The sequence below is a fragment of the Narcine bancroftii genome, chromosome 5 (genome assembly GCF_036971445.1).
Source record: "Narcine bancroftii isolate sNarBan1 chromosome 5, sNarBan1.hap1, whole genome shotgun sequence".
NCBI classification, from domain to species: Eukaryota; Metazoa; Chordata; class Chondrichthyes; order Torpediniformes; family Narcinidae; genus Narcine; species Narcine bancroftii.
In genome coordinates, this window is record NC_091473.1 from 56,449,943 (window position 1) to 56,477,237 (window position 27,295).

At 40.9% G+C, this 27,295-nt stretch overlaps 1 protein-coding gene across 11 annotated transcripts in view; it reads right to left on the bottom strand.

Moving 5' to 3' along the window:
* LOC138763404 (acyl-CoA-binding domain-containing protein 6-like) overlaps window positions 1–27,295 on the bottom strand; it is a 552,989-nt gene that overhangs the window by 40,265 nt on the left and 485,429 nt on the right. For 7 of the 11 annotated variants that reach the window (XM_069937486.1, XM_069937482.1, XM_069937485.1 and 4 more), the window contains 2 exons: window positions 15,491–15,638; window positions 6,313–6,343 (listed from right to left, as the gene is read on the bottom strand). In XM_069937486.1, the coding sequence (XP_069793587.1) occupies window positions 6,313–6,343; window positions 15,491–15,638 (179 nt within the window). Of the gene's footprint in view, window positions 1–6,312; window positions 6,344–14,655; window positions 14,695–15,490; window positions 15,639–27,295 lie in introns of those variants that run through there. The other 4 variants (XM_069937489.1, XM_069937493.1, XM_069937490.1 and 1 more) reach the window with 2 other exon arrangements.

The window sequence follows — 27,295 nt, forward strand, 5'->3', positions numbered from 1 at the left end:
GTCTGTACTGGATCTCATAATTGTAAGTTGAGAGTTCTATTCGCCATCTTATCGTTCTTGATTTTACTTTTGTGTTTAGTACTGAACATGCAGGCTACAGATTTCTGATCAGTGACAAGAGTAAATTTTCTGCCGGCTAGAAAGTGTCTCTAGTAGCGAACAGCTTCAATAATAGCCTGGGCTTCTTTTTCAATGGCAGGATGTTTAAATTTAGGTCCACGTAACGTGCAGGAGAAGAATGCCACAGGTCTGCCCTTTTGATTAAGGGTTCCTGCCAAAGCTCAATCTGGGGCATCAGTTTCCACTTGGAATGGGACATCCTCGTCAATGGACGAGAGTGCAGCTTTGGCAATATCAGCTTTAATTCTCTCAAAAGCCTTCAAGGCCATTGGAAAGAGGAAAAGATTTAGTGTCAAACAGAGGGCGTGCCTTTGTGGCTTAGTCCCAAACCCATTTGCAGTATTAGGAAAATAATCCTATACAACTTTTAGGGCTTTATCTGAGTCTAGGGCTGGTAACTTCTTAAGGGGGGCCATTCTTTCTGGGTCGGGGCAGATTTCGCCCTTGTGGACAATGTAACCCAGAATAGGTAGCTCTGTTGCATTGAACATGCTAAATTGCATTTGCCCTCGTTAAATGTAAGGTTGAGTTCTTTAGCTGTTGCTAAAAATTTCTTTAAGATGTTGTCATGCTCAGCCTGTGTTTTCCCACAGATAGTGACATTATCCAGATAGAGAAACGTACCCTGTTACCTCCCAGCAACAAAAATGTAGATTTCCTTACTGTAATTGACGAATATTCCAGGTTTCCCTTTTCACAGTTGCCTTTCATTCCTGCAGCTCCAGGACGCATTTTCTTGGTGATTCTCTTCTTCTTATCAGTGGGAGTACTTTTTGCTTAACACGCTTTAGCGAAGTGGCTGAGTTTCCCACAATAGCTCCAGGAAGCAAATCGAGCCAGGCACTTCTGTCTGGGGTGCCAGCTCTTATCACAGAAGTAGCATTTTTCAGGAGTTCACCTTTTTCTTCTTTCGGGGTTCCAGCACTCCTGGATGTCTACCCCCTGCCATGCATCATTGAAATGATTAATCAGATAGCGCAATACAAAGTGTACTCCACTATCGACCTCAAAGCAGCTTATCACCAAATCCCCATAAAGAAAAGGGAACGGCCCTATATGGCTTTTGAAGCTGATGGGGGGGGTTATACCAGTTTAAAAAGGTATCTTTTGGGGTCACTAATGGTGTGTCTGTGTTTCAGAGGGAAATGGATAAGATTGTTAGGACTTCTGGAGCAGGTCCAGAAGTCAATCCTTCCCACACTACAGACCCAGGACCTGTACCAGTTCCCAAGGTTGCAAAGGAGCCACCTGTTTTGAGAAGAAGCACCAGAATTCGTAAACAACCTGATAGGCTGACATTCATAAAACATCTCATTATATTTCGATTGCTTGCTAGATACTGGTGTATTTTGGCTGTTAAGAGTATTCTCAATGCCAAACGTGGTACCCATATACTGTTTGCTTCCATCTTTCCTAACAGCTGTCCTTTTAATTTTAACCCTTCTTCTGCCAGGGGGAGACTGTGGCGAATGTCTTACAATGGCTGCTCCACAGTGGCTGCACCACTTCATTTTATCGGCTGCTTGGTCAGCCTGCCTTTAAATCTTCTGCTACACACCAAGCCCTGGCTCCTGCGCTCTGTTCAACTTAAACCAACTGAAACCAATGCTCCCGACATGCACCCGCCTTTAAATTTCCTGCCACTCACTGATTCTTATTGAGTAACTCTGCCTTTAACACTATAGTCACAAACAAACACCCCGTATCTAGAACCTTTGGTTCAGCACCTTGCTTTGTAACTGGATTCTTGAGTTCCTAACCTGAAAATTGCAATTAGTGAAGACTGGGGATAATACTGTGAAAACACCACTGCCTCACCACATACACTTTCTCTTATTATATTCCTTTTACACCAATGACCATGTGACCCAACACTGCTCTAACTCCATCTTCAAGTTTGCAGATGAGAACACTGAAGTAAACTGATCTCAGTCAACGGGCAGCAGGAATGAAAGAAGGAATCAGAGAATCTAGTGGCATGGTGTAAGGATAGCCTCTCTCTCATGGATGAACTGGTCATCAACTTCAGGAATTGGCATGGAGCACACACCCAGTTCTGTTCAGAAGTAAAACACTAAAGTTTACAGATATTGTGATTGAGGTAAAAACAGAATGCTGGAGAAATCAACAAGTGAAACAGTGTACTTTGAAGTAAAAACACAAACAATGTATTTGATATAGCAAAGATAGAGATACATAACCAAAGTTTCTTGGAAGCCTAAAGAAAATTTGGCATGTTCTCAATCTCCCTTAGCAATATTTATACATTCACCATAGAAGGTATTTAGTACAGGAATAGCTCTCCCAAAACTACAAGAAATTGCAGAGTTGTGAATGTGGTTCAGGTCATCACACAGACAAACCTCCAGCTACACTTTATGCTGCCAATATGTCAAAAGACATGTCCTGCTCTGTTCACTCTCTTCTCCCTCCTCCTGTTGGCCAGAATATACACTAGTATGAAAAGAAGCACCATCAGATTCAAGGGCAGTTATTAGACTATTAAAACAGACTTTTTTTTGTGAAATGATGATCCCATTGCAGTGTTTTAAATGGAGATTTTCCCTGTCATGTTAAACTTTGCCCATGTTTTATTATGCACTATATTGTAGTCGTGTATGCATTGACTTTTTCCCCTGTATGCATATCAATAACTAAATTTCAACTTCAAAGCTATCCTTTTTGGCCTTTTAAGTGTACTCTTACATCCTTACTCCTCCAGGGATTCAATTGATCTCAGCTGCCTACACTTGATATGTGCTTCCTTTTTTCTGACCAGAGCCCAAGGTTCTATAATTTTGCCAGCCTTGCCCTTCCAACAAACAGGAGGATGCTTGCTCTGAGCTTATCTAGCTTCTGAAAGCCTATCACTTGCCAGCTGTTCCTTTATCTGCATACTGCCTCATCCAATCAACCTTTGCAAGTTTCTGCTGAATACAAGCAAAATTAGGTATAGAGATTATTATTTACTCACTATTATTATTATTCACTGTTATTTACTGTAATTATTTTAAAGCTGATGCAGTCACCATTGGTCCCAAAGTGCTTCTCCCACGGCATTTTAGTCGCTTGCCCTTTCTCATTTAGCTATCAGAGGTCCAGTGTTAACATCTCTCTTGCAGACCCATTAATAGCTTATTTGAGAAATATTTATTGGACACACTTAACAAATTCCACCTTATCCAAGTCAATATTATGGACTAAAATTATCTACTATTACAACCCTATTGTCCTTACAGCCACTTCCAATCCTCCAAGATTTCATCTCCTGGATCTACTCTCCTAAGATGGCTCTGCAGCATTAATTGATGATGGGACAGAATAGGGAATCACAACAAAAATCCAGCAACCTCTTTGAAGACTACATTTGAAAACAATGACTGTGGTGGCCTGAGATTATAACTTTTGCTGCAGCTAATCAACTTCTACTTGTGCTGTGTGTAAACCGACCTTCCAGCCACCCCATATTTCATTATGTCTGGACCCATGTGATTATTGTGTTGGTTTACCATGCTGATGTTGAACAGCATAGACACCAAGCTCGAAACAAAGTTTGGTGCTTATGCTTGTCCCTTCAATGCCATAACACTGCCACGTAATGTTTCTGTGTCTTCTCCATGCTCTTTAACAAAGCCTGTAAGTTTTCTAGCAAGCATGTTACGGCTTTCGTGCCAAGCTATTTGCAAATGTCAAACTTTTTTCTCCACAGTGAAACCTTGTCCTCTGACACAAAGGGACTTTCATCATCATCAGGCAGGTTCTTGTTGCCACAGGTGGGTGATCCATTTCACACCTTTAAATTATACTCTCTTGGGCATTTTACTCTGATGGCTGGGCAAGCAGCTACTAACAGAAATGAGCCTCCTGCTGAGGTAACAAATGCATGCTGAAATTAATACTGCGAGCTCTGTCAAGTTCCACGAGCAGGTCTCCTGCCTAACCAGAGGTTCCAGCACCCACAACCACTGCTGCCTAACCAGAAAGAATGCCTACCACCCCATCCCACGCCCCAGCTTTGGCAAGTCAGATCATCAGGTTGTGCTGATGCACTCAACCAGAAGCTGAGGAAGGCGATGAAAGTCCTTGAATGATGGCCCAAGGATGAGATGACATTCTAGGTGACTTTCGTGTCAGTAGGATTTGGCAAACCACTTCAATGAATACACAGCTGCTGCCAGAGACTTCAACAGGAGGTAGTGTAGAAGGCTGCATGACCAAAGGTCCTCAATCGGACACCATGTATGAATTGGGAAGTGAACTCACTACTGAAAGCCAGGTTAGAGGCATTCAAGTCAGGCGACTGGCATTCCACAAGAAATCCAAGTATGATTTCTGCAACACATTAGAGAAGCCAATTTATAATAATGCACTGTGTGAATCCCAGAGAACATCATCGACACTGCAGGGAATGCACTTCAAGTTCTTAACAATAAGCATCACCTGATCTGTGACAAGCATATTAATACGGCAGTTAAGAAAGTACACCAATGTCTCTATTTTCTCAGAAGACTAAGAAGTTTGGCATGCCCTCCTTATCCCTCAACAACTTCTACTAGATGAATCGCAGCATGGGATGGAGATCAGAAGAAGCTACATAAGGAAGTGACTACGGCTCAGACCATCACACAACTTTCCTCCCCACAATGAACTTCATCAACATCTCCCACTGCCCTGGGAAGACAGCTGACATACAGAAGGAATACTCAAAAGTGTAAAAATGTGCACCAACAGGCAAAAAGGCAGTTTCTTCACAATCATCACACACCTAAATAAACTCCACCACTGTACTGCCCTGCTTGGTACTTACTCATTTTTTTTTTCCATTCTAATTGTATACTCTTTTAATTGTGCTTTTAACACAACTGTTTGAATGTTAGAAACAAAGCTTGGTGAAGAATCCTTCTCACTGCACTTGGTTTCATGTGACAAATAAACTTTTGAATAACCAGTGCTGATTTGATGTGTGGCCTGTGCAGGATCAACTGGGCCTGGGTTAAATCCAGCAAAATTTATTGGGGGGGTTATTCCATTTAGTCCCTTATCTTTCAACTATCAATGTTCAACCTTTGGTTCTCTGACAATGGTAATATTAGGAATAAGATAAGTACACAATCCATTCTTCACACTACTACCAATCAATGTGAGACGAAGTAAGGAATTTACATTCCAACCAACAAAAAAATCGAAAGTTTATCTTAATAATGGGAATATAACATTTCTAATACAAACTCAAAAGGTACCAGTCTCTTGGCTAAAAAGTATTAACAGACTATTGTGGCGGCTCACCACAAGGCAAGCGAACCGGCCCCGCTTGTAAGCCATGCAGCGGGGCAGCCGGCCAAAATGGCGTCGTCGGGGGTTTCCCTTCCTTCCAGCTCGGAGCTCAGAAACCCACACTTGGGGACCACGTGACGCCCGGATGACGTCAGCGCCCTCCAGCGTGGTTCTCAGCCAGGTCCGGGCTGGGAGTACAAGTCCACCCCAGCAGCCTGCAATAAACAAATCTGCTCACTGAGCTCAACCCGTCTGGTTGCATGTATCATTGCAGGAGCAGTGTTGCCGCCGCTACACTATCATCATTTTAAAGATCATATGCACCAAACCAAGTTTGTGTGCAGAAAATAATAGGATATTCTAAATGCAAGGTAATAGTTCTCTGTCCACAAAACTCATGCTAATAAATGATGTTTATGAAGTGTGGGCAGTACAATTCAATTTGGATATAACCAGATATAACTCAAGTTCTCAACACAAGCATTGCTGCAACTGAAGTTGGTCTCAAAATATACTTGCGTGATTTACCAACATATCATGATCAAAAAATTAGGTATTTTCATTCACAGTCATTAGTAGAGAAACACATGATTTTAAGTGATTAAAATACAAAGGGAAACTATTATTTTAAATAATTTCACTAGTTGGAAACAATGTCATAGGCAGATTATGCCTGGCTGTTCTCCAGGCATATAGCAGATAAGAAACTTCGAAAAACAGCAGTTGTAACATCCAGTGTCAAAGAGATATCAAGCTTGTGGTTTCATCTATCATTATGACCAAAAATGTCCAGAAATGAAATTGATAAATTAAACTGCTGCAGTTGGAGTGTGTTAATCTTGTCTTCATTTTAAAATAGGGCAAATAATTTTTGAAGTACAGTATAATTAACAAAAACAATGAAATTAACAGGCTTACCATAATGTAATGCCGTTTGTCCTTCATAATCCTAGAATAAGAAGAGGAAATTATTACTGTATGGCATTTATATGATCAGCAAAAATATTAAAATGTCAAAACAGTTTTCTTTGATATCCAATAAATGCAGTGGCTTTATTGAATTTATAATCACTGACCCCTAATTTCTTCAAATTAAGAATGAAGATCTCCATATTGACTGCAAACAGAATGTGTAAAATGTCTTAATTCAAGTCCCAGGCTCAAAGTGCAAAAACTGAAGAAGCAAACCATAAAGGTAAACAACTCAGCAATGTTTAAACATCTTATATGGAAGTTTTACAGTCCAAAATGCAAGTTTGCATTAGAAAATCTTGGAATTGGTGAATGTACCACTTTGAAGAAGAAGGCGTACCATGCAGCCACTCAACACAATCATAGCTAATTGCACTGTATCCTCAAATCTGCATTCCTGACCATCTGCTATAATTTTTCCTCCATCCTTATCAAGAATCTATGCATCTCTATCAATCTTAAAAATATTGACAGTCTCTAGTTCCACCATCCTTTGAGGAAGAGCCTTCTGAAGGCTCATTATTGTTGATGAGAACAAAAAATTGCTATATCTCTTTCTTATGTGGAACTCCTATTTTAAAATAATTACTCCTAGTTTTAAGTTCTCCATCAAGGGCAAACTTCGCCACACCCACCAGATCCCTCAGGATTCTGCACATTTCAATCAAGTTGTCTCACTCTTCTAAATTCTGGTGCATACTGTCTAGCTCAGTGGTTTTCAAACTTTTTCTTTTCACTCACATACCACCTTCAGTAATCCCTATGACCTAGGTGCTCTGTGATTAGTGAGGGATTGCTGAAGGTGGCAATGTGAGTGGAAAGAAAAAGGTTGAAAACCAGTGTTTTAATCGTACCTAAGTGACTTGTTATGTGGACGGTTTCATAACTCCATAGGAAATGAGCCAATGACAAATTTTCTCAAGCTAAATATTTCAGTAACAGGTGGGTCGAGAGCAGTGGTTCTCACCTTTTTTTTCCCCCACTCACATACTCACATTAGTAACCCCTTACTAATCACAGAGCACCTATGGCTTAGGAATTACTTAAGGCGGTATGTGAGTGGAAAGAAAAAGTTTGAAAACCACTGGTCAAGCCTATTCAAGTTTTCCTTGTAGGAAAACACATTCATTCCAGGTACTTCCAAATCATTAAAACCCTACCTTAAATAAGGAATAAAAATGTACCCTCCCCAATGCTCTATGTAATTGCATGACCCCCAACTTCAGTGTTCAAACACCCTGGCAGTAAATATTAGCATTGTGAACTGTCCTCATTATTAGCAAGGACTTGCCTTTTGTGAATCATAATCCACTGACCCTTAATTTCTTTTGTGCAAGTTCAGAAATCAGATACTATTTATTGTCATGTAATAAAACAAATGTAATATTACACAAAAATTGCCTTCAGTCTGACATAAAAAGAGACACCATTAGCATTGCCCGGCACCCCTTACAGTCAGAGAACGAGAAGCAAAAGGGTGTCTCCCTGATGTCACTGAGTGTTCATGGATTTGCCTCCAGCTCTCTCTCAGCCTCTGTAGCCACGACTCCAGTTCAGTTCAAACCCAAGCCCATATCCAAACCTCTGACACAATGAGAAGCCTTCAGCACCTAGGGAGCCTTTCTTGACCTCAGCATCCTCTGGAGTTCCTATACCTGGTTCTCACGAGCCAGTCTCCTGCAGCCTGAAGTGAGATCTGAAGTTGCCAGCAGTCCTCAGCCTGTGTGGGTTCCTTGTCCACATGTCACCAAAAGCTCGCCACCTGTGGGTGTTCTTCAGCTGCAGAGCCTTCAATGGTCTGCCACACTGGTCACTGTCCTTAGGGTTATCTCCTCTTCTTCTCCTTCTCAATGGGAGGGATGTTCTCCTCGGTACAGGTGCCCTGCACCAGTTTGTTGCTCCCTTTGGAGTTTTCAACCCCTTTAGGCCATTGCTGAACACAGGCTCTGATATCTTAGGCCCAGACTCCATAGTTACAGGATTTGAAAGAAAACATTGTCAGCTCCTTCAACAGTCCATTTAAAATATGTACAGAGCCGTCAGCAGTAGGAATGGGTGGTAGGACCCTGTAGGGGAGTGCTATGTCTCCGCTCCCCACTCTTCCAGGGTCTGCATCAGTGGAGGCACTGCCTTTACAGCATTGCCATTTTTTGGTTTGTACAGAACATACAACCTTTTGTAAGTGGACAGCAGGGGCATAAAATTAAAATGATAAGACATCCATCAGAAACTGGGCTTGAATATGTATTTTGGCTAGAATGGAGGGAGCTTTACTGTATTTCAAATTGTGATTGAAATTGGTTTTGAAATACATGATGCCATTCCCTTACAACTAATAAAACTGAAATGAAGAGAATAAACTACTCTGGGTGGTCAAAATCACCCACAACAATAAGTTTTATTTATATAGCGTCTATAAAAAGGAGCTTCACAAAAATGAACAATGTGCCAATGAACATTAATGACAAAACTATATGACTGAAAGTTTAGTCAATTTTGCAGGTTTTAAACTGAATCTACGAGTGGGAAGTAGAGAGAGACAGGGATTTCGGAAAGTAATTTCAGAAGTGTTGGTCATTACTATTGACGAGAACAAAAAATTGCTATATCTCTTTCTTAAGAGGAACTCCTATTTTTAAATAATTACTCCTAGTTTTAAGATATTGACTGTCAATACTGGAGCAAAAAAAAAACTGGAAGATGTACAAGAGACTGCTGTTGGAAGAATTGTAGAGCTGTGGAGATATAATCCTTTTGCTCTGTAATTGAGTTTTCAGCCACTTCATGAAGTACCCCAATACTTGTTGTGTTTGCTTCAGGATGAACTTCTATCAAACACTGGTTGGGCCATTAGAGTACCGTGTCTAATTTTATTCAGCATTCATTCTGAAGTATACAGAGTACTGAAGTACGTAAGACAGATTGATGAGATTCCATGGAAGAAGGAGTTCAATTACAGAATTAAGCTGAAGATGTTGAAGTGACTGATTTGCAGAAAACTGGCAGAAATTTGATGGGCTGAATGTCTGCCTCCTTCTTAAAATGATTCTAAATCTTTGCACTAGGTTTTGGCGTACCAACTACAGAACTATCTGGATGGGAACACAAATAATACGGTACATGCAGGAGAAATACAGGGGAGTGTGTGTTGTCCTTGGGAATCCTGAAAACATCCACCCTCTCCCCTTTACACAAATGGTGTATTTGGTCCTGCAGGGTGAGGTTACATTCATTTGTGAACTGTCTATTGGATTAGTCTCCAAGATTAGATTGGGCTGCTCTTGGAGAGAAGAAAAAAGGATAAGTTTGTTGAGAAAAGTTGCAGAGTGTGTGATTCTTTTATGATGACGCTTTAAGTATCTTATTGCAGCAGGTCCCTAAAGATGCTCTGTGGTTAAGTGTCATAATGAAGGTGAATTGAAATGTAATGTAATGTGTTTCTGCTCTCTCATCCAAGACTTTCCAGATGCAACATTGATTAAAGTCAGCACTGCCAAAACAAAACCGCCACATTACAGAAACAAAATGCGAGTCACGCTCCATTTAAAAATTTTTTTAATTGAATTTAGACATACAGCATGGTAACAGGCCCTTGCAGCCCACAAGTCTGCTGTTCAAATGTACAAATTAACCTACAGATGCTGTATACTTTTGAAGTGTGAAAAGAAACTGCAACACCTGGATGAAATCCACACAGACATGGGCAGAACGTACAAATAACGTGCATACAACACCGGATTTGAACCCAGGTTCACTGGCACTGTAATCGCAATGCACTAACCACTACACTAACCATGCCGCCCTTTGACACCACTATGATTTCAAGAAAGATCTTCTGTCAATTACAGGGGTAGAACATATGCTATATATTTTATTCTTCACCACTGCAGTCGCTGGCATGTCCTGAAGGACTTGACTTATTTTTGAGTGTACATTCTGAAATGGGTCATCAGACTTCAGAGTGATCATTTCCCAACAGTAGGGTCAGTCAGTAAGAAATCAGTCTATGCAGTTGTTAAGTGTATGAGACTGGGTGAGTGAAGAGGGATCAGTGGTGTTAATGTGGAGAATAGGGTGGCCATTTCCAAATTTTCAAAAAGGAGGACATGCAGGGTTGGTGTCAGAACAAGTCTAACAGGGGAGCATTAAGGTAACCATGGAGGGAAGTGGGAAGGTGTGGCAAGGAATGACAATTAAAAACTTTTTCAGCAGTGGGGGGGGGGGGGGGTGGGGGTTCTTATATCACGAGCTGACGCTAGTGCTGCAGGCGGGGGGGAACAATTAGTTATTTTGGAGGTTGCATGCTCCCCTCCTTGGCACCGGCCTTGAGGACATGGTCATACATTGCTATATATACATACACTGTTTAAAAAAAAAATTATTTTAATAAAATTTAAACCGTTTTGCAAAAACAAATGCAAATGGATGATCGCCATAGTTATTATATTAAATAAAAATTGTAACATGAAACTTTCTGCCTATATAAATCCAGCAAAAATCTAGCTATATGAACATAAATAAGTCTTTTTTTCTGCTGAAGCCCTTTTTCCTATTCAGATTTATAATTCTGCATATTACATACATTCATACAGTATAAATAAAGAACTGAAAGAAATGAATATGGAGCCTCATTCACCCTCCTTCAAAGCTGCCACTACTTCACTCAACGTCTAAGCACTGCCGATCGCGCAAGAACTACGTTCTGCCCCAGTAAACTAACCCCTTGCGCATGCAGCAGCCGGCCCCAGTAGTCCAATCCATCAGGTATGGGCTAGCCAGCACTTACGCAAGCAAGCAAGAAAAAACGTGGCTACGCATGGCTTATGAACTTTGGAACGTTGCATTTAACAAGGTAAGTGCCCCCTCCCTTGCTCTTTCTGCCTCAACACCCCCAAATGGAGGACTAATTAACATCCAACTCGAGGTGGTGCCTGACAGGGGGCTCACAAACAGGACGTCTGGCCACCCTAGTGGAGATTATCGTAAGAGATAAGGGAGGGATTTTTTAAAAATCTTCCTGCCCGAAGGTTATACACTGCAATGAACATCCCAACTTGTGACAAGATAGCTGGATGCTTTTAGTCATTGAATCTACAACCGTCTGATTAGAAACTCAGCAGATCCCACAGAGTCCATAGGTGGCAAAGATATATAACCAATGTTTTGGGCCTGACCCCTTTATCAAAGTCTTTGCCTCCTTTGGATACTGTGGGACCTGCTGAGTTTCTCCAGCACTTGTGTATGACAACAATCAGAGTGCCTGCAGACTTTCACTTCATCTAATTAGTATGGCTTTGTACATAACCAACTCCCATCAGGATCCTTAGCTTTGGAGTGTTTATTCAAAACGTTGGTTACCCTTTACTTCCGATGGATGGTGCGTGATTTGCTGAGTTTCTCCAGCACGTTTATGAATTGCACTAACCCCAGCATCTGCAGATTTTTTTTCACTATTCAAGATTTATGACTCTATTTGCAGCAAAAACTTCAATGAATATATGCTGATATAAGTGGAACATTAACTTTACGGTCATCACACATTTCCTACTTATTTTGCAATTACTCTGAAATATAACCCCGATAGTAAATAAAAAAAAACACAGAAATGCTGGAGGAACTTAGCAGGTCTCAGTGTCCATAGGAGACAAATATACATAGCCAACACTTCGGGCCTGTGCTTGGGTGAGTTTGGAGTGTGAGGTCAAAATGACCAAGCATGGGCTGCAACAAGCTTTCAGTTTAGAAATTCTCTCTAATTATAATGTAAATGGTTATTTACATGTAAAGTAAAGCTCTGTCTAATGCCCCAATAATGGGATTTAATTGCAATTTACTTTTGTGGCTGATTTCCCCATGACTCAACTTCTTGTGGCTTCTCTGATGAAGATTACTAATTGTGACAGAGAAGTATTTATTCAATTTGCTGCCTTAGATATCAGTTGGATTTTGTTTTGTATTTCAATTTACTCAATCTCTGTTATTTTAAATACTCAGAACATTAAATATAATCCACACATTGTCAAATTTCAGCTGGCTTTATCAGGACACTTTAGAGGTCTAATCACTTTGTGTAAATAGGATTTTCTTTCAATTCAATAAAACAGATGAAAAAAAGAGGATTGGTTCGAAAAGTAGGTTAAAGAACCATCCTTCAGGATCCCCTGTGACTAAGTGGGCAAATGCACCACCTGAAATAATGCTCAACCATATGGCAAAGAAATCACAAGGTTTCATCTTCAGTGCTGATTTTGTCGATTTAATCTAGTTGCCTTACGTATTTTCCTCTTGTGCAAGAGCACTGAGACCAATTAACTCCCTCTCTTGCAAAAAGCTGAGAAAAGGAGTTTCAGTGGAAAAAAACGATTTCACCTTTGATATTTTGGTCTCAAAATGAAGACTGATGTTGATTTATCAATTAGAAACGGGACCAAAATCATGGCTTGCTCTTCACAGGCTTAATATTTTCTTTGTATATTTAATTTGTACTACAGGTGTTTTGTAGTTTCTCATTTTATTTTTTATTCACACACAAGATGATAATATTGCTGGTCTTTACTGTCCATTCCAAATTAACTGGAGGGAGCAGTTCTGGGTCAATCAGAGGTAAGCATTTCCTCTTCTGCAGGTTAGCAGTTTATTAGTTTCTTTTTTTTTAAACAATATTGCTGTGATAATTTTTTTCTTCAAATTTCCAAGATATTTTCTTGCTTTAATTGAATTTCTTGTGCTATGACGTATTTCTGGCTCAATGGTCTGGTATCATGCCATGTTACCCCTTCAGTATACACAAACCCGATCTTATTACCATGGCACTTTCAGTGAAGATGTTCTAATATAATATAGGAAAGCATTAAGTGATTTTAACAGAGGGCTTATGAGAGTTCGTCAGGGACCAAATTTCTTTCAGGACTGTGACTCGGCAGGATGGGGAGTTCTGGAGCCATGATATTCTTAACAATGCTGGTTGGGATGTAAAACTTGGTGGGAGCATCAAGACAAAAATAGTCTTACATTTATATAATGCATTGAACAGTGCTGGAGAAACTTAGCAGGACACGCATCATCAATAGGAAGTAAAGCCTGAGACTTTTGTCAATGTATGAGTAAAAAACACCCAGGCGCCTGAATAAAAAAGTGGGTGAAGAGAGGAGGTGGAAGAGGTAGGGGGAGGAATACAGGTAAGTGTATTCCTTACCTGTGTCATAAGTGGGTTCAATTAGGAGGGTAGAAGAGAAAAAAACTGAGGTGATGGGGAAGGGGATCTCTGAATGGAGAGGGAAGGGGGTGGGGAGGTGGAATAAAGTAGACAGAGGGATAGGGAAAGAGAGAGACTCAGAGAAGGGGTCTATCAAAAACTGGAAAAGTCAATGTTAATGCCATCTGGTTGGAGAGTCCCCAGACTGAATATTAGGTCTTTGTAATGTCTTTTGTATCCCCTTCAGAATACCTCGAAGTAATTCACAACTAATAAGGTACTTTTATAGTACAGAATGAAACATGAAAGTCTTTAGACGCTGTGATGATAGTAAAAACAAAGAAATGCTGGAGGAACTCAGCAGGTCTTGCAGCATCCATATGAGGTAAAGATATCGCAACCCCTCTCCACCTTCTGCAGGGACTGCTCCCCTCCATGACTCCCTCATCCACTCCTTCTTTCCCACCAATTGTCCCCTTTGCACCTACCCCTGTCACCACAGGAAGTGCTACACTTGTGCCCACACCTCCTCCATCACTACCACTTGGGGCCCCAAACAGTCCTTCCAAGTGAAGCAACATTATACTTGTGAATCTGCAGGGGTCATCTACTGCATTCAGTGCTCCCGTTATGGCCTCCTTGGAGAGAATAGATGCAGACTGGGAGATCGCTTCGCTGAGTATCTTGGCTCTGTCTACTGCAATTGTGTGGATGTCCCAGTGGCTACCCATTTAAATTCCTGCCCCATTCCCATACTGACATGTCTGTTCATGATCTCCTGCACTGCCAGGCTGAGACCACCTACAAATTGGAGGAACAACACCTCGTATTCCATTTGGGCCCCCTCCAACAGGATGGCATTAACATTGACTTTTCCAGTTTCCATTTGGTTCTGACCCCTTATATCCATTTCTCCTTTATTCTCTCTCTATATAGATATATGTCTTCTTTCCTCCAGTATTGCATTCATCCCCTACTACAATATATTCTTACCTTTCTTCTCCTAGGCATCTCCAGTTATCACCTTTTGACTGTTGGTCTGTCCTCTTCCCCCTGCCCTTTCTTTCTTCTCCCCAGTCTTTCGATTCAGGCATCTCCCTGCTTTTCACTCATACCTTGCAAATGGGCTCAGGCTGGAAATGTAAGTTATATATTTTTACCTCAACACCTGCTGATTTCCTTCTGCATTTTTATATTCTTATAGCTTTTGTAGTACAGCCAGTGCAGTGATCAGTTTGTAAATAGTAAACTTACATAATCAGCATTGTGAAAGTAACCAGATAACCCATGTCTGTAATATTGATTGAGGAATATTAGCTGGCCAGGGCATAAAGGCTAACATGTCTGCTGCACTTTGATGAAACCTCTAACTCTTGTGGAGAGTACAGAGGAATCTTGGTTGAATGGCTTATCCATAATATGCCTGTGAAATAGAGGACCCAACAAAAATCAGTCAATTGGTTCTTCTAATGTCTGGGTGGGAGACAGGCAGTTATGAAGAATACCTTACATTATGATGAAGACACAAATAAAAAGTGTGACACCTTTAGGAAAAAAAACTAGCTGCTTAAAATTTTGTAACAAACTAACTCAGAATTAGTAGCCTGGCAGTGGTAAATCTGGATAATTTTCTGTTTTCCTCCTCTTGGTTTCAATATGAACATCTATTTGTGTTACAAATAAGGGAAAATAGTATAGCTCACCAATCCCAAAGTTATACTTCCAAAGGATTGATTTTGCAATTCAGCAGAGCCCATCAGATTAGTTTTTTTTTCCAATATCTATTTAGTCTTTTACTCTTTTTTCAGAGCACTTTAACTGATTTACATAATTGCATCTGATCTGTAACTAGAATTGGTAACCAGGCCTCCCCCTTTGAACCGCTAAAGGGCGAGCGTAGGCTAATTTAATTATGTCTATTTAATTTACCTTTGCTTTTCTCAAATTTGCAACTCTCCAACATCTTGAATTGTGGACCTTGGCCATTAACCAGTTTTTTTCCTCCTGAATATTCTCAAGACGTGTTTTTCCTTTCTCTCTATTCCTTGTTGAAGAAATTGCAGATATCAGTGCTGACCTGTTGGAGTAAGGTACCATGGAACCAATTTCCAGGAATGAGTTGTTGCTTTAAAGTGTAGAGAGAAAAATGAATGAATTTGTGCATATAAAGGATGACCTACCTTGGACCCACAACACCTCCTCATTTGTCAGGAAGGTACAGCAGTGCCTACACTTCCAAAGAAGGTTGAGGAGGGCAAGTTGTGTGGCTCCCATCTTGACCACATTTTACAGCAATATAATTGAGAGTATGGCTGCATCATTGTGTTGCATGCAGTACACTAAAGTGATGGATAAACTCACCAGGTCACACAGTCTCATCACAAGCAAAGGTATAGGACCATCATTTTGGGCCTAATCCCTTCGTCAAGATATGATGAAGGGCTCAGGCCTGAAACTTTGGTTAATATCTTTATTTCATATGACTTTGCGTGACCTGGTGAGTTTCTCCAACACTTTTGTGTATTGCACTACAATCACAGCATATGCAGATTTTCCTGTTTATCTCTCATGGTGTGGTATAGTAGCTGCAAAGCATCATATTGGAAGTCAATACAGAGGATTATCAAAATGGCCCATAGTCTCTATTGGTGACATTTACTGGGAATGTTGTTTAAATAGGGCTTAAAGATTTATAGAAGACCCTTTTGCCAGCATTATTTTTGATACACTATCGTCAAGGAGGTGATGCAGAAGCATCATTATCAGGACCACCATATATCATTATTATAAATTATATTTTTATGTATATATGTAATTATTATGTGCTGTGTGTGTATATGTGCGCACTTTGGTCTGCAAAAACGCTGTTTTATCTAGTTGTCTATGTCGAGTCATATGATAATAAATTTGAACTTAACTCATTTTGAAGGGATGAAACTGATTACAAATTGGCCCTTTTTTTTCCAGCAGCTATGCTTTGAAAAATGTTCCATTTTCTTAATAAATATTAACCAACAGATGGTTCTTCTTGAAATTAATCTCACAATTTTAAGATGGCAATTGCCAAGAAGTGGTAAAACTGAAAAAACAATGAGCTGTATTTGCAAAAACTATTAAATCAAATTCTCTTTCTCACCCAGGGGTCTCCAAAGTGGCCTCTATCGATCCCTGGGGGTCGATGGGATGATCCAAGGGGTCAATAAATGCCTGGGGGTTGAAAGGGGGTTGACTGAACTTTTGGGTTGAAAGCAGGGGCATGTCTATGGAAAATTGCGTTTACGGTAGGGGTGGCCAACATCTTGTGAGAGCTGGCGTTGGTGTTCAATTTCTCGCAGGAGTTGGACTTGGTGGCCACCATGTTGTATTTGGCTTTGGCTGTCTAATAAGTTTAAAGTGAACAGGAGGACGAGGAATGGTGGATATCCCCCCCTCCCCGCCCGGACAGCGCCACCAGGCCACCCCCACCCTGCCCAGACATTGCTGCCAGGCCACCCCTCCCCCCCAGTACATACAAAAATACTTCAATGTGGGATCAAGGACTACATAAAGGGATCAATGGTCTTAAAAAAAGTTTCTTCCTTCTCGTTTGTTATAACTTCCCATGTTCATTTATATGTCATCAATGTGGTCTTAAAAGATCCCAAGGGATTTGAAAGGATTATCAAGTAAAGTTTTAAACAAGGCCACAACATAAACTGAGCCACAAGGGGATTATTAGATCAGGCCAAGCACTTGGCTCCTAAAATTCTCATCTGATCATCTCAAAAGACAAGAGGAAGAGCTGAAGCAAAATGATTTTGGGAAGAAAATTTCGAGCAAGAAATAGCCACTAATAGCAAAGAGATTAATATTGGAATACTGAAGTGGTTAGAATTGAGAGATTTCAGACATGACAGTTAGAAATAGAGCTGAAGGAGGACTCACAAACTGGGAGGATCAAGACCATGGAGAAATGAAAAATAATTACAGGTTTACCCCACTTTGCGAATACTCGAATTACAAAAGTTCGCTTTTTTGAAAGGTTTCGGTTTTATGAAAAAGTGGAGAGTGGAATATAAAATTTTTTTTAAAAATTTAGATATGTAGCATGGTAACAGTCCATTTCAGGCCAAGCTGTCATCCAAGCAGGTTACTAACTCATCCATGTTCTTCACTGTCCTGTTATCACACAAGGGGTAACTCTCATGGTATATCATGAACAAAATAGCAAGATTATGGCCAATGTAAAATCATTGCTTTTCACTTTAAATGAACACATTTGAGCAAGATGACATTGATATTTTTCATGCAATGCTGAGGAATGTGCTCATGTCACCAACATTTTCTCACCCTGCAATTTAAGACAAATGCACATCTAGAGTCCACGAGGAAAAGATTAACAGCAAAATTTTTGTTCAAGATTTCAAAACCATTTAAAATTGGTACAAGAAAATATAACTGGATTTTCAACGGAGTGAAGAACAACAGTCAATAGTCAGTACTGGCATGCAGGCAAAATAGGATCTTTCTCAGAAAATGCCCAAATAAATGAGGATGCAATTAGGAATTACACCTGTCACACAGTGCTGTGCTTTTAAACAATCTTGTGGCTGATCTAATCGTAGCACAGATGGGATGCAGGCCTGAAGCTGGTTTATCGATTGGGTGAAGTGCCTAATTTCCAACAGCTAAATGGAATATTAAGTCTCTGCTGGCTCAAACCACTGCAGGAAACTTGTTGCACTTAAGTGACATTGTTTTGTGTGTCTTTTAAAACAAATCCAAGAGAATAGGCTTACATACTTTCCAGATGCTACATATTAATTAAGATCCTTATTTATTTTACAGAAGCCACAACCTCAGCCTCCAGGGGAATTAGATTTTCACCTTCAAGGCCCTGAGGAAGGGATTAAAAAAAAGGAAAGTTCAACACAAAAATTGATTTTTTTTTGGACTTGTACATTCAATTCAGCAAATGCTGCCAGAAAAGTGATTTTTGAAGATTTTACCTGAGACCAGCATTGTTCACACTGAGACAAACATTATGCGTGGCTTTTACTTCTCACATCTGACTTCAAGTTCAGGTCAAATTCAAGCTTATGTATTGAGATTCAGTGAGAAAGATTATTTTGCAAGCAGTCCAGTTAGTCAGCCTATATATTGTACAAGTAAAACCCAGTGCAGAGTAACAGAGGAAGATCAGTTAGCACAGAGCAAATGCAACATTATTTTACCAACACTCCAGTATTTCTTCACCTCTTGAACACTCTCATATGGTTTTAGCAGGAGGCATGAAGAACATTGTCAGGAGCTACTTTTGCAAGAAGATAGAAGAATGTCATCATGTTTTTAAAATTTAGATATACAGTACAAGAACTCACATCAGGTCCATGAGCCCATGCTGCCCATATATGCCAATTCACCTACAGCTCCCATATGTTTTGAAATATGGGAGGAAACCAGTATGGCCAGAGGAAACCCACGCAGAACATTCATTCCATTGAATGGCTATCAGCGGTTTGCAAGATTAGTACAGCACTTGGGTAATTTCACTGTGCAACCAGTGAAGTTGAGAGGTGTTAATGATAAGGTGCTTTGTTAGTTTTACATAATCTGATTTACAGATCATAACAAATAATATAATGATGATCACATCAACCGGCAAATGTCACTTCAATGGATTATTAAGGCAGTGATATATCAGGGGGGGGGGGGGGGGGGGAGGATTTTTGAAATCCAACTCTGATTTAAAACTCTTCTTACTGTTGTGTCACGACAACAGGACAACCCAGTTAGTGCAGCTGTTAGCACAATGCTAATACATTGTCATACCCACACTCCTGTTCGGCTCCGAATCATGGGTCCTCTACCGGCATCACCTACGGCTCCTAGAACGCTTCCGCCAGCGTTGTCTCCGCTCCATCCTCAACATCCATTGGAGCGCTTTCATCCCTAACGTCGAAGTACTCGAGATGGCAGAGGTCGACAGCATCGAGCCCACGCTGCTGAAGATCCAGCTGCGCTGGGTGGGTCACGTCTCCAGAATGGAGGACCATCGCCTTCCCAAGATCGTGTTATAGGGCGAGCTCTCCACTGGCCACCGTGACAGAGGTGCACCAAAGAAAAGGTACAAGGACTGCCTAAAGAAATCTCTTGGTGCCTGCCACATTGACCACCGCCAGTGGGCTGGTATCGCCTCAAACCGTGCATCTTGGCGCCTCACAATTTGGCGGGCAGCAACCTCCTTTGAAGAAGACCGCAGAGCCCACCTCACTGACAAAAGGCAAAGGAGGAAAAACCCAACACCCAACCCCAACCCACCAATTTTCCCCTGCAGCCGCTGCAACCGTGTCTGCCTGTCCGGATCGGACTGGTCAGCCACAAACGAGCCTGCAGCTGACGTGGACTTTTACCCCCTCCATAAATCTTCGTCCGCGAAGCCAAGCCAAAGAAAGAATACAGCACTAGTGACATGGGTTCGAATCCGGCACTCTGTAAAGAGTTTGTACGTTATCCCTGTGCCTGCCTGGGTTTCCTCCAGGCGCTCCAATTTCCTCCCACCCTTCAAAATGAATGGGGGTTGTAGGTTCATTGAGATATTTGGACACCAGATAGGGGCATTTGAAGTTATGGGCATAGGGAGTTTTCTGAACAATAGTCTCATCATATGAAAACTGATAAAGTGGGTCATTAATATCATTTGTAGGAGTTTAACTCATTGTTACATTTGCTGACTCAACAACAGTGAGAATGATAAAAGAAATGTTGAGTGTCTTTAAAACATTCACTACCACGAAAGCAAGTTCTTCCTTTCAAATGACATTAGAGGGGAATTGATTGCCAGGGATACAGAATCAGAATCAGATTTATTGTCACAAAAATTGTTATTTTGTAGTAGCAGCAGCAAGGTGCAAAATTACAAATCTGTAAACACAAGATTTAAAATAAAACCTAGAGCAAAGAGAGGAAAAAGTGAGGTAGTGTCCATAGGTTCATTATCTGTTCAGAATTCTAATAGCGGAGGGAAATAAGCTGTTTTAGTAACATTGAGTGTGTGTCTTCAGGCTTCTATACCTCCTTCCTGATGGTCGCAGTGGAAAAAGGGCATGGCCTGGATGGTGAAGGTCCTTGATCATAGAAACGGTTTTCTTGAGCACCTCCTCTTAAATATGTCTTTAATGGAGTGAAGGCTAATGTACATGATGGAGCTGACCAAGTTTAAACCCTCTGTAACTTGTTCCCGTCATGTTCATTGGCACTTCCCTACCAGGCAGTGATGCACCAGTCAGAATGTTGTCCATCATTCTGACCTGAAGAAATTTCAAGAGTCTTTGGTGACATATCAAATCTCTTCAAGCTGATCAAAATATCGCTGCTGGTGTGCCTTCTTCATGATTGCATCGACGTGATGGCCCCAGGGTACGTCTGCAGAGATGTTAACACCAGGAATTTGAAGTTTACCTCGATGAAGACTGGTTTATGTTGAGGAAGTCAAGAATTCAGTCACAGAGGCTCAGGTTTTTAAGCTTGCTGACCAGTACATGTAGGATAATGGTGTTGAAAGCTGAGTTATAAATGATGAAAAGCAGCCAGATCACTAGGGTTGGTGTCAACAACCCCCCCCCCCCACCCCCCACAAAATTAGCAATATATGAAAAAATATAGTTGTAAAAATGTGAAAAATAGATAGCTTTTTATTGTTTTTTTTTCTCCTTTTCCCCTTCATTACTACTTAATTCTTAAAAATGTTATTGATACAGATTTACAAATACTAATTACCACAATATTGTTGCTAAAACACCAGAAAATTTGACAAAAGCAGCAATTATAAAAACACCAGCTGCATTGATACCAACTGCACGTGCTTGTAGCACATGCAGATGAAACCACGTGAATCAAAGCATCATTGTAGTTGGGTAATAATGACAGCTCTGACCGGAGCACATTAAAAGGTTGAAAAAGTAAATTAGCAGAGTTTTAGCCTTGTAGGGAAATTGATACAAGTAAGCCAGGCTTTCGAAAAATGTTTTTGTTTTTATAACTAACTACAGGTATATTTTTATTTAAAAAAATAATAAATTTCTCCTGAAGCACTGCACAAAAATTTTATATACAGTCATTTTGGTGTCGCCCTCTTTGCTGGTGTCACCCGATGTGGTTCGCACCCCTGAGTGATGCCAGTGGCCAGTTGTAGGTATTGCTGTGGTCCAGGTGATCCAGGGCTGAGTGCAGAGTCAGTGACGTTGCATATGCTGTGGAACGACTGTGGTGACAGGCAAATTGCAGTGGGTCCAGGTCTTTGCTTAGATGAGAGTTAATTCTGGCCACGACCAACCTCTCAAAGCATTTTATTACAGTAGATGTATGTGCTACCCTGCTCTTCTTGGGCACCAATATGATTGACCTTTTGAAGCAGGTGGGAACCTCCGACTGCAGCAGCGAGAGATTGAACACGCCAGTTAGTTGTTTGGCACGCCATCAGGATCTGACGCCTTGCAAGGGTTCATCCTCCTGAAAGATGTTGTGATGTTGGCCTCTGAAAGAGATATCACAGGGTAGCCCATCTGCAGGGCTTCTCACTGATACAGTTGAGATCTCCTTTTCAAAGTGAATATAAATGGTACGGCACTGAGGAGTGTGGAGGAACAAAGGGAACTGGGAGTACAGATACATAATTCCCTGAAAGTGGTGTCACAGGTGGACTGGGTTGTAAAGAAAGCTTTTGGCATCTTGGCCTTCATTAATCAAAGTATTGAGTATAGGAATTGGGATGTCGGTCAGGCCAAATTTGGAGTATTTGTGTGTAGTTCTAGTCGTCTAACTACAGGAAGATTAAAAGAGTGCAGAGAAGATTTACTAGGATGTTGCTGCGTCTTCAGGAGTTGAGTTTACAGGGAAAGATTAAACAGGTTAGAAAGAGGTTTACAAAATTGTGAGGGGTACAGAGTAAATGCGAGTAGGCTCTTTCCACTTAGATTGGGAAAGATAAATATGAGAGGACATGACTTTAGGGTGAATATTAGGGGGAACTTCTTCACTCAGGGAGTGGTGGGAGTGTGGAATGAGCTGCTATTTGACATGGTAAATGTGGGTTCACTCTTAAGTTTTAAGAATAAATTGGATAGTTACATGGATGGAAGAAGTCTGGAGGGTTATGGACTGAGTGCAGATTAATGAGAGCAGCAGAATAATATTTTAGCACAGAGTAGAAGGGTCAAATGGCCTGTTGCTGCGCTGTAGTGTTCTATAGTATGATTCTATGGTGTCCAGCTCATCGCGGAGCGAAGAATCACAGCCATTTATGATGTCAGGTTTTGCCTACTGAGCTATAGATGTGACTTATGAAGCTCTTGAGTCTCAGATTTGATATTTATGTCATCTGAATGTCATAATTGTCCTATATTCCTTCCTGGTCATTTCCTGCATACAAGATTATTTGATCTTCTTTGATCAGATATGCATTATTCTCAGATCTGCATTATTTTACGTACTAACCATTTAAAATCTCTTAGTCCAATAACATCCTATGAATCTCCAAGTTTTGCCCTCTGGCCTCCATTATTTAATACACTATCTATGTGAACAATCACTATCCTTTCCTCTTTTTGTGATTTTACAAGACTATTTCAGCCCATCAGTACATTAATGCATACTGATTATTAAAAGTGGTGCTTTAGGTAATCAGTTTAATTTAGAAACCATAATCACAAAATCAATATTGTTTCATAAGCTCACAATCTCCTTTAGCCACTTATTTTTATATATTTTTTATACAATTTGCCAAACAGCTTCCTACAAAATAGAATCCCTTGACTACAAATTGGAGTAATATTAGAATAGGAGATTTGTTGGTACTGAATGAATGAAACTTATTACCAAATATGGGAAGGCGTGGTCAGATTGTGCAGTACAGGTTCCTAACCTTTTAACTGGGATTGTCAGGACTCAATACCTGCTGTTGTTTGGAATTGTCCTGATTTCAGAATCATTTTGATTTTGTTCCTTTGAAGCAAATGCCTTGCACCTAGGTCCTGGAGTCTATTTCCCCTCTACCCCCGCTAGCTGTCTGTCCAGAGCGGTTCCAGCTGTGTGGGGATTATGGGTAAGGAAAAAAACATTGGTCCTGCATTAAGCCAGCCGTCATCAGTTTCTCTCCCACCAGGTGCTTGAGGCTGAGAGTCACCTTTCCATCGAAGGTAAGAGAGGGCACCCACAGGGGCAGGGAAGGGGATGACGGGGGTCTCCTTCTGAAAATGGAGAACTTATTATGGGAAATTAACATTACTTATGTGTAAAAGGTTGTGGTCAGATTGTTCAGAGCGAGCAGATCACCCTCTTCAACCCAGATTATTCTCTTTTAAACAATAAATATGAGAGAAATAGAAGTAATGTGACCCTTCCTCTGGTTGTTCACCCACTACCACAATTTCAGAAACCAAGCAGAACAAACACTGACATAAAGTACTGAGTATATCAAGATTTGCTCTTGTGTCTTGGTGTGAGCTTGCAGGCGCCTTTAGTTGCCCATTCAGAGGCAGCTCTCCAGTGCATGACGTCCTGTTTTGCGGAAACTGCCAAAATGTTTGGCCTGGAAGTCAGCCTGAAGAAGACTGAGGTCCTCCATCAGCCAGCTCCCCACCATGACCACCAGCCACCCCCCCCACATCTCCATCAGGCACACAAAACTCAAAACGGTCAACCAGTTGACCTCCCTCGGCTGCACCATTTCATCGGATACAAGGAACGACGACGAGATAGACAACAGACTCGCTAAATAGCGCCTTTGGAAGACTACACAAAAGAGTCTGGAAAAACAACCAACTGAAAAACCTCACAAAGATTAGCGTATACAGAGCCGTTGTCATACCCGCACTCCTGTTCGGCTCCGAATCATGGGTCCTCTACCGGCATTACCTACGGCTCCTAGAACGCTTCCATCAGCGCTGTCTCCGCTCCATCCTCAACATTCATTGGAGTGACTTCATCACCAACATCAAAGTACTCGAGCTGGCAGAGTCCGCAAGCATCGAGTCCACGCTGCTGAAGACCCAACTGCGCTGGGTGGGTCACGTCTCCAGAATGGAGGACCATCACCTTCCCAAGATCGTGTTCTATGGCAAGCTCTCCACTGGCCACCGAGACAGGGGTGGACCAAAGAAGAGGTACAAGGACTGCTTAAAGAAATCTCTTGGTGCCTGCCACATTGACCACCGCCAGTGGGCTGATATCGCCTCCAACCGTGCATCTTGGCGCCTCACAGTTTGGCGGGCAGCAATCTCCTTTGAAGAAGACCGCAGAGCCCACCTCACTGACAAAAGACAAAAGAGGAAAAACCCAACACCCAACCCAACCAACCAATTTTCCCTTGCAACCGCTGCAACCGTGCCTGCCTGTCCCGCATCAGACTTGTCAGTCACCAACGAGCTTACAGCAGACATGGACATACCCCTCCATAAATCTTCGTCTGCGAAGCCAAGCCAAAGAAAAAATATCAAGATTGTGGCTTGTATCTGTCCATGGTTCTGAGACTGATGTCATGGTTGGTTAAACTTATTGTATGCCTTATTGTACACTTCGTCTGGTAGGTTTTGTATTTGAACACTTGTTGACCTTTCTATAAAAGGAATTGAGTCACTGAGACAGAGACAAATCCAATCTCACTATTTCCTTGAAATTTTTGTAACCATTTGTTTATTTTTGGGTAGACAGACATCACTGAAAGGGCTAGCATTTACTGTCCATCCATAATTGCCCTTGAGAAGGTGATAATGACATGTTATTTTGAACAGTCTTTGTACCTCTGATAGATGTGCTCCCATAGTTCTGTTGGGGAGGATGCATCAGAATTTTGACCTAGTGACACCAAAGAAACAGACTTTCCAAGTCTGAATGTGAGACTTAGAGGGGAATTTTCATTCAATGATGTCCAAATGCACCCACTGCACTGGTCTTTTTTTTAGAGTTAGCCGTCACAGGTTTAGATGCAAAATCTGGGTCATGGTTTACGATAATTTCTTAAATGGGGTGACATTTACAACATGCTTACCGGAAAACTAACGATTCCAAAATGTTTCAGCTTTTGGGATATCACCTTCATAAATACATTAGCTGAGAAATGAATACAAGCTTTTGTGCCCATGTTTTGCCCCCTTGTAACTTTCAATTAGTGGAATAAATGAAATGCATTCAATTTTCAGTTCTTAGCAGAAATGCTGAAACCTCTTTCCCAATCAGATACCCAATGTCTAGTATATTTTTAACTGGGAAGAAAAAGGAGATCAGTGGAGTGGAGAAGTGAGGGGACAAGAGAGACAATGAAAAAGGAAAAGAGGGAATGGGATGGAAGAAAGTGGGTGTGGAAGAAGGAGAAGCAAAGAGAAAAAGAGGAAAGAAACAAAAGAACTAGGACAGTGTAGCAGAACAGAGGAATGGGAGAAAGAGCAAGAAAAAATGGGAAAGGAGAGTGCTTTCTCTTTAATTTGTAAGACAAGTGGCAATACTTTTCAAGGTTTGAAACACAACAGAAAATGGAGCCCAATGCTCCCTTATTTTCACTGTATTATCGCATATGGTTCATAGGTGACAATTCTCAAGACATTGTATATTGTCATATACTTGTCTACTAGCTCCCCTCAATGGTTATAACTGGTGTTTGTAGAAACAGAGCAGTTGGTTTGTTACACAACAAACTTTCTTCGATATAATACAAGTTATATTGGTGTACATATTATGTAAACTTATCTTCTGAAATTCAACATTTAATGAGAACTAGCAATCTGAGAGCTAAGAATACAGGTGCTCCCCTACTTATGATAGTCCGACTTGTGATTTTTTCAAGTTACGATGGTTCAAATCGATACTTTCAATTTAGAATTCTGATCTGTTCCCACACTTGCGATGCTGGGCAATGCTGGGTGATGGCAGCATTGCGCGAGAGTATCGAACAGCATCCTCTCTCACGAGGCTGACTCAACCACACTCGCAGTCTCTGAAGTGATCACATGAACGAGTGCAATGAAAACAGCCCATCATGTCTACTAATCACCCTTGTGTGTCTCTTGCTTCTGATGAGAAGAAAAAGATGAAAGCAATTACTCTGGAGTCGAAGCGCAAGGTACTTGGTCATTTTAGCACCCTCACCATCCAGCAATTAATTTTAGTTCAATGGTTTAAACATTCTTTATGCCCAGTGTGCTTTCAGCTGTGTACGTTAATGGTTTTTTCATTGTGGAATAATATTCAAAATGTAATTATAAAACATGATAGGTGTGGTATTCTTTTTCAACTTACGATGGGTTTGCTGGAACATAACCCCATCGTAAGTTGAGGAGCACCTGCAACTTATTCAATACCAACATCAATGATTCATATTTTTCTGTCAATTTAAAAAAAAAATAAGTATCCTTATTGTGTAGCATTATCTCCCCAGAAACTTGAGAAGTATATCACTCCTGAAAGAAATTTAGTAAAGTGAAAATCAACACACAATTCACAGAACCTGAAGATCCACCACCTACATTTTTTTTTAAACGTACACCTAGTTCTTGGAATTTCACTGAAAAGGTTACCAGTAATTATGAGTGCAAATCTATGATGCAGGAAAATTAAAATACACTTGAAGGATGCATCACTTACAGACACTGTTGGGAGCTTGCTTTTCCCAATTTAGGTCGATATGGGCACAAATCTCAAGGGACAGGGGTCCATAATCCACATCAATGCTTGTGTAAAAAGTATGGATATTGATTTCAAAAT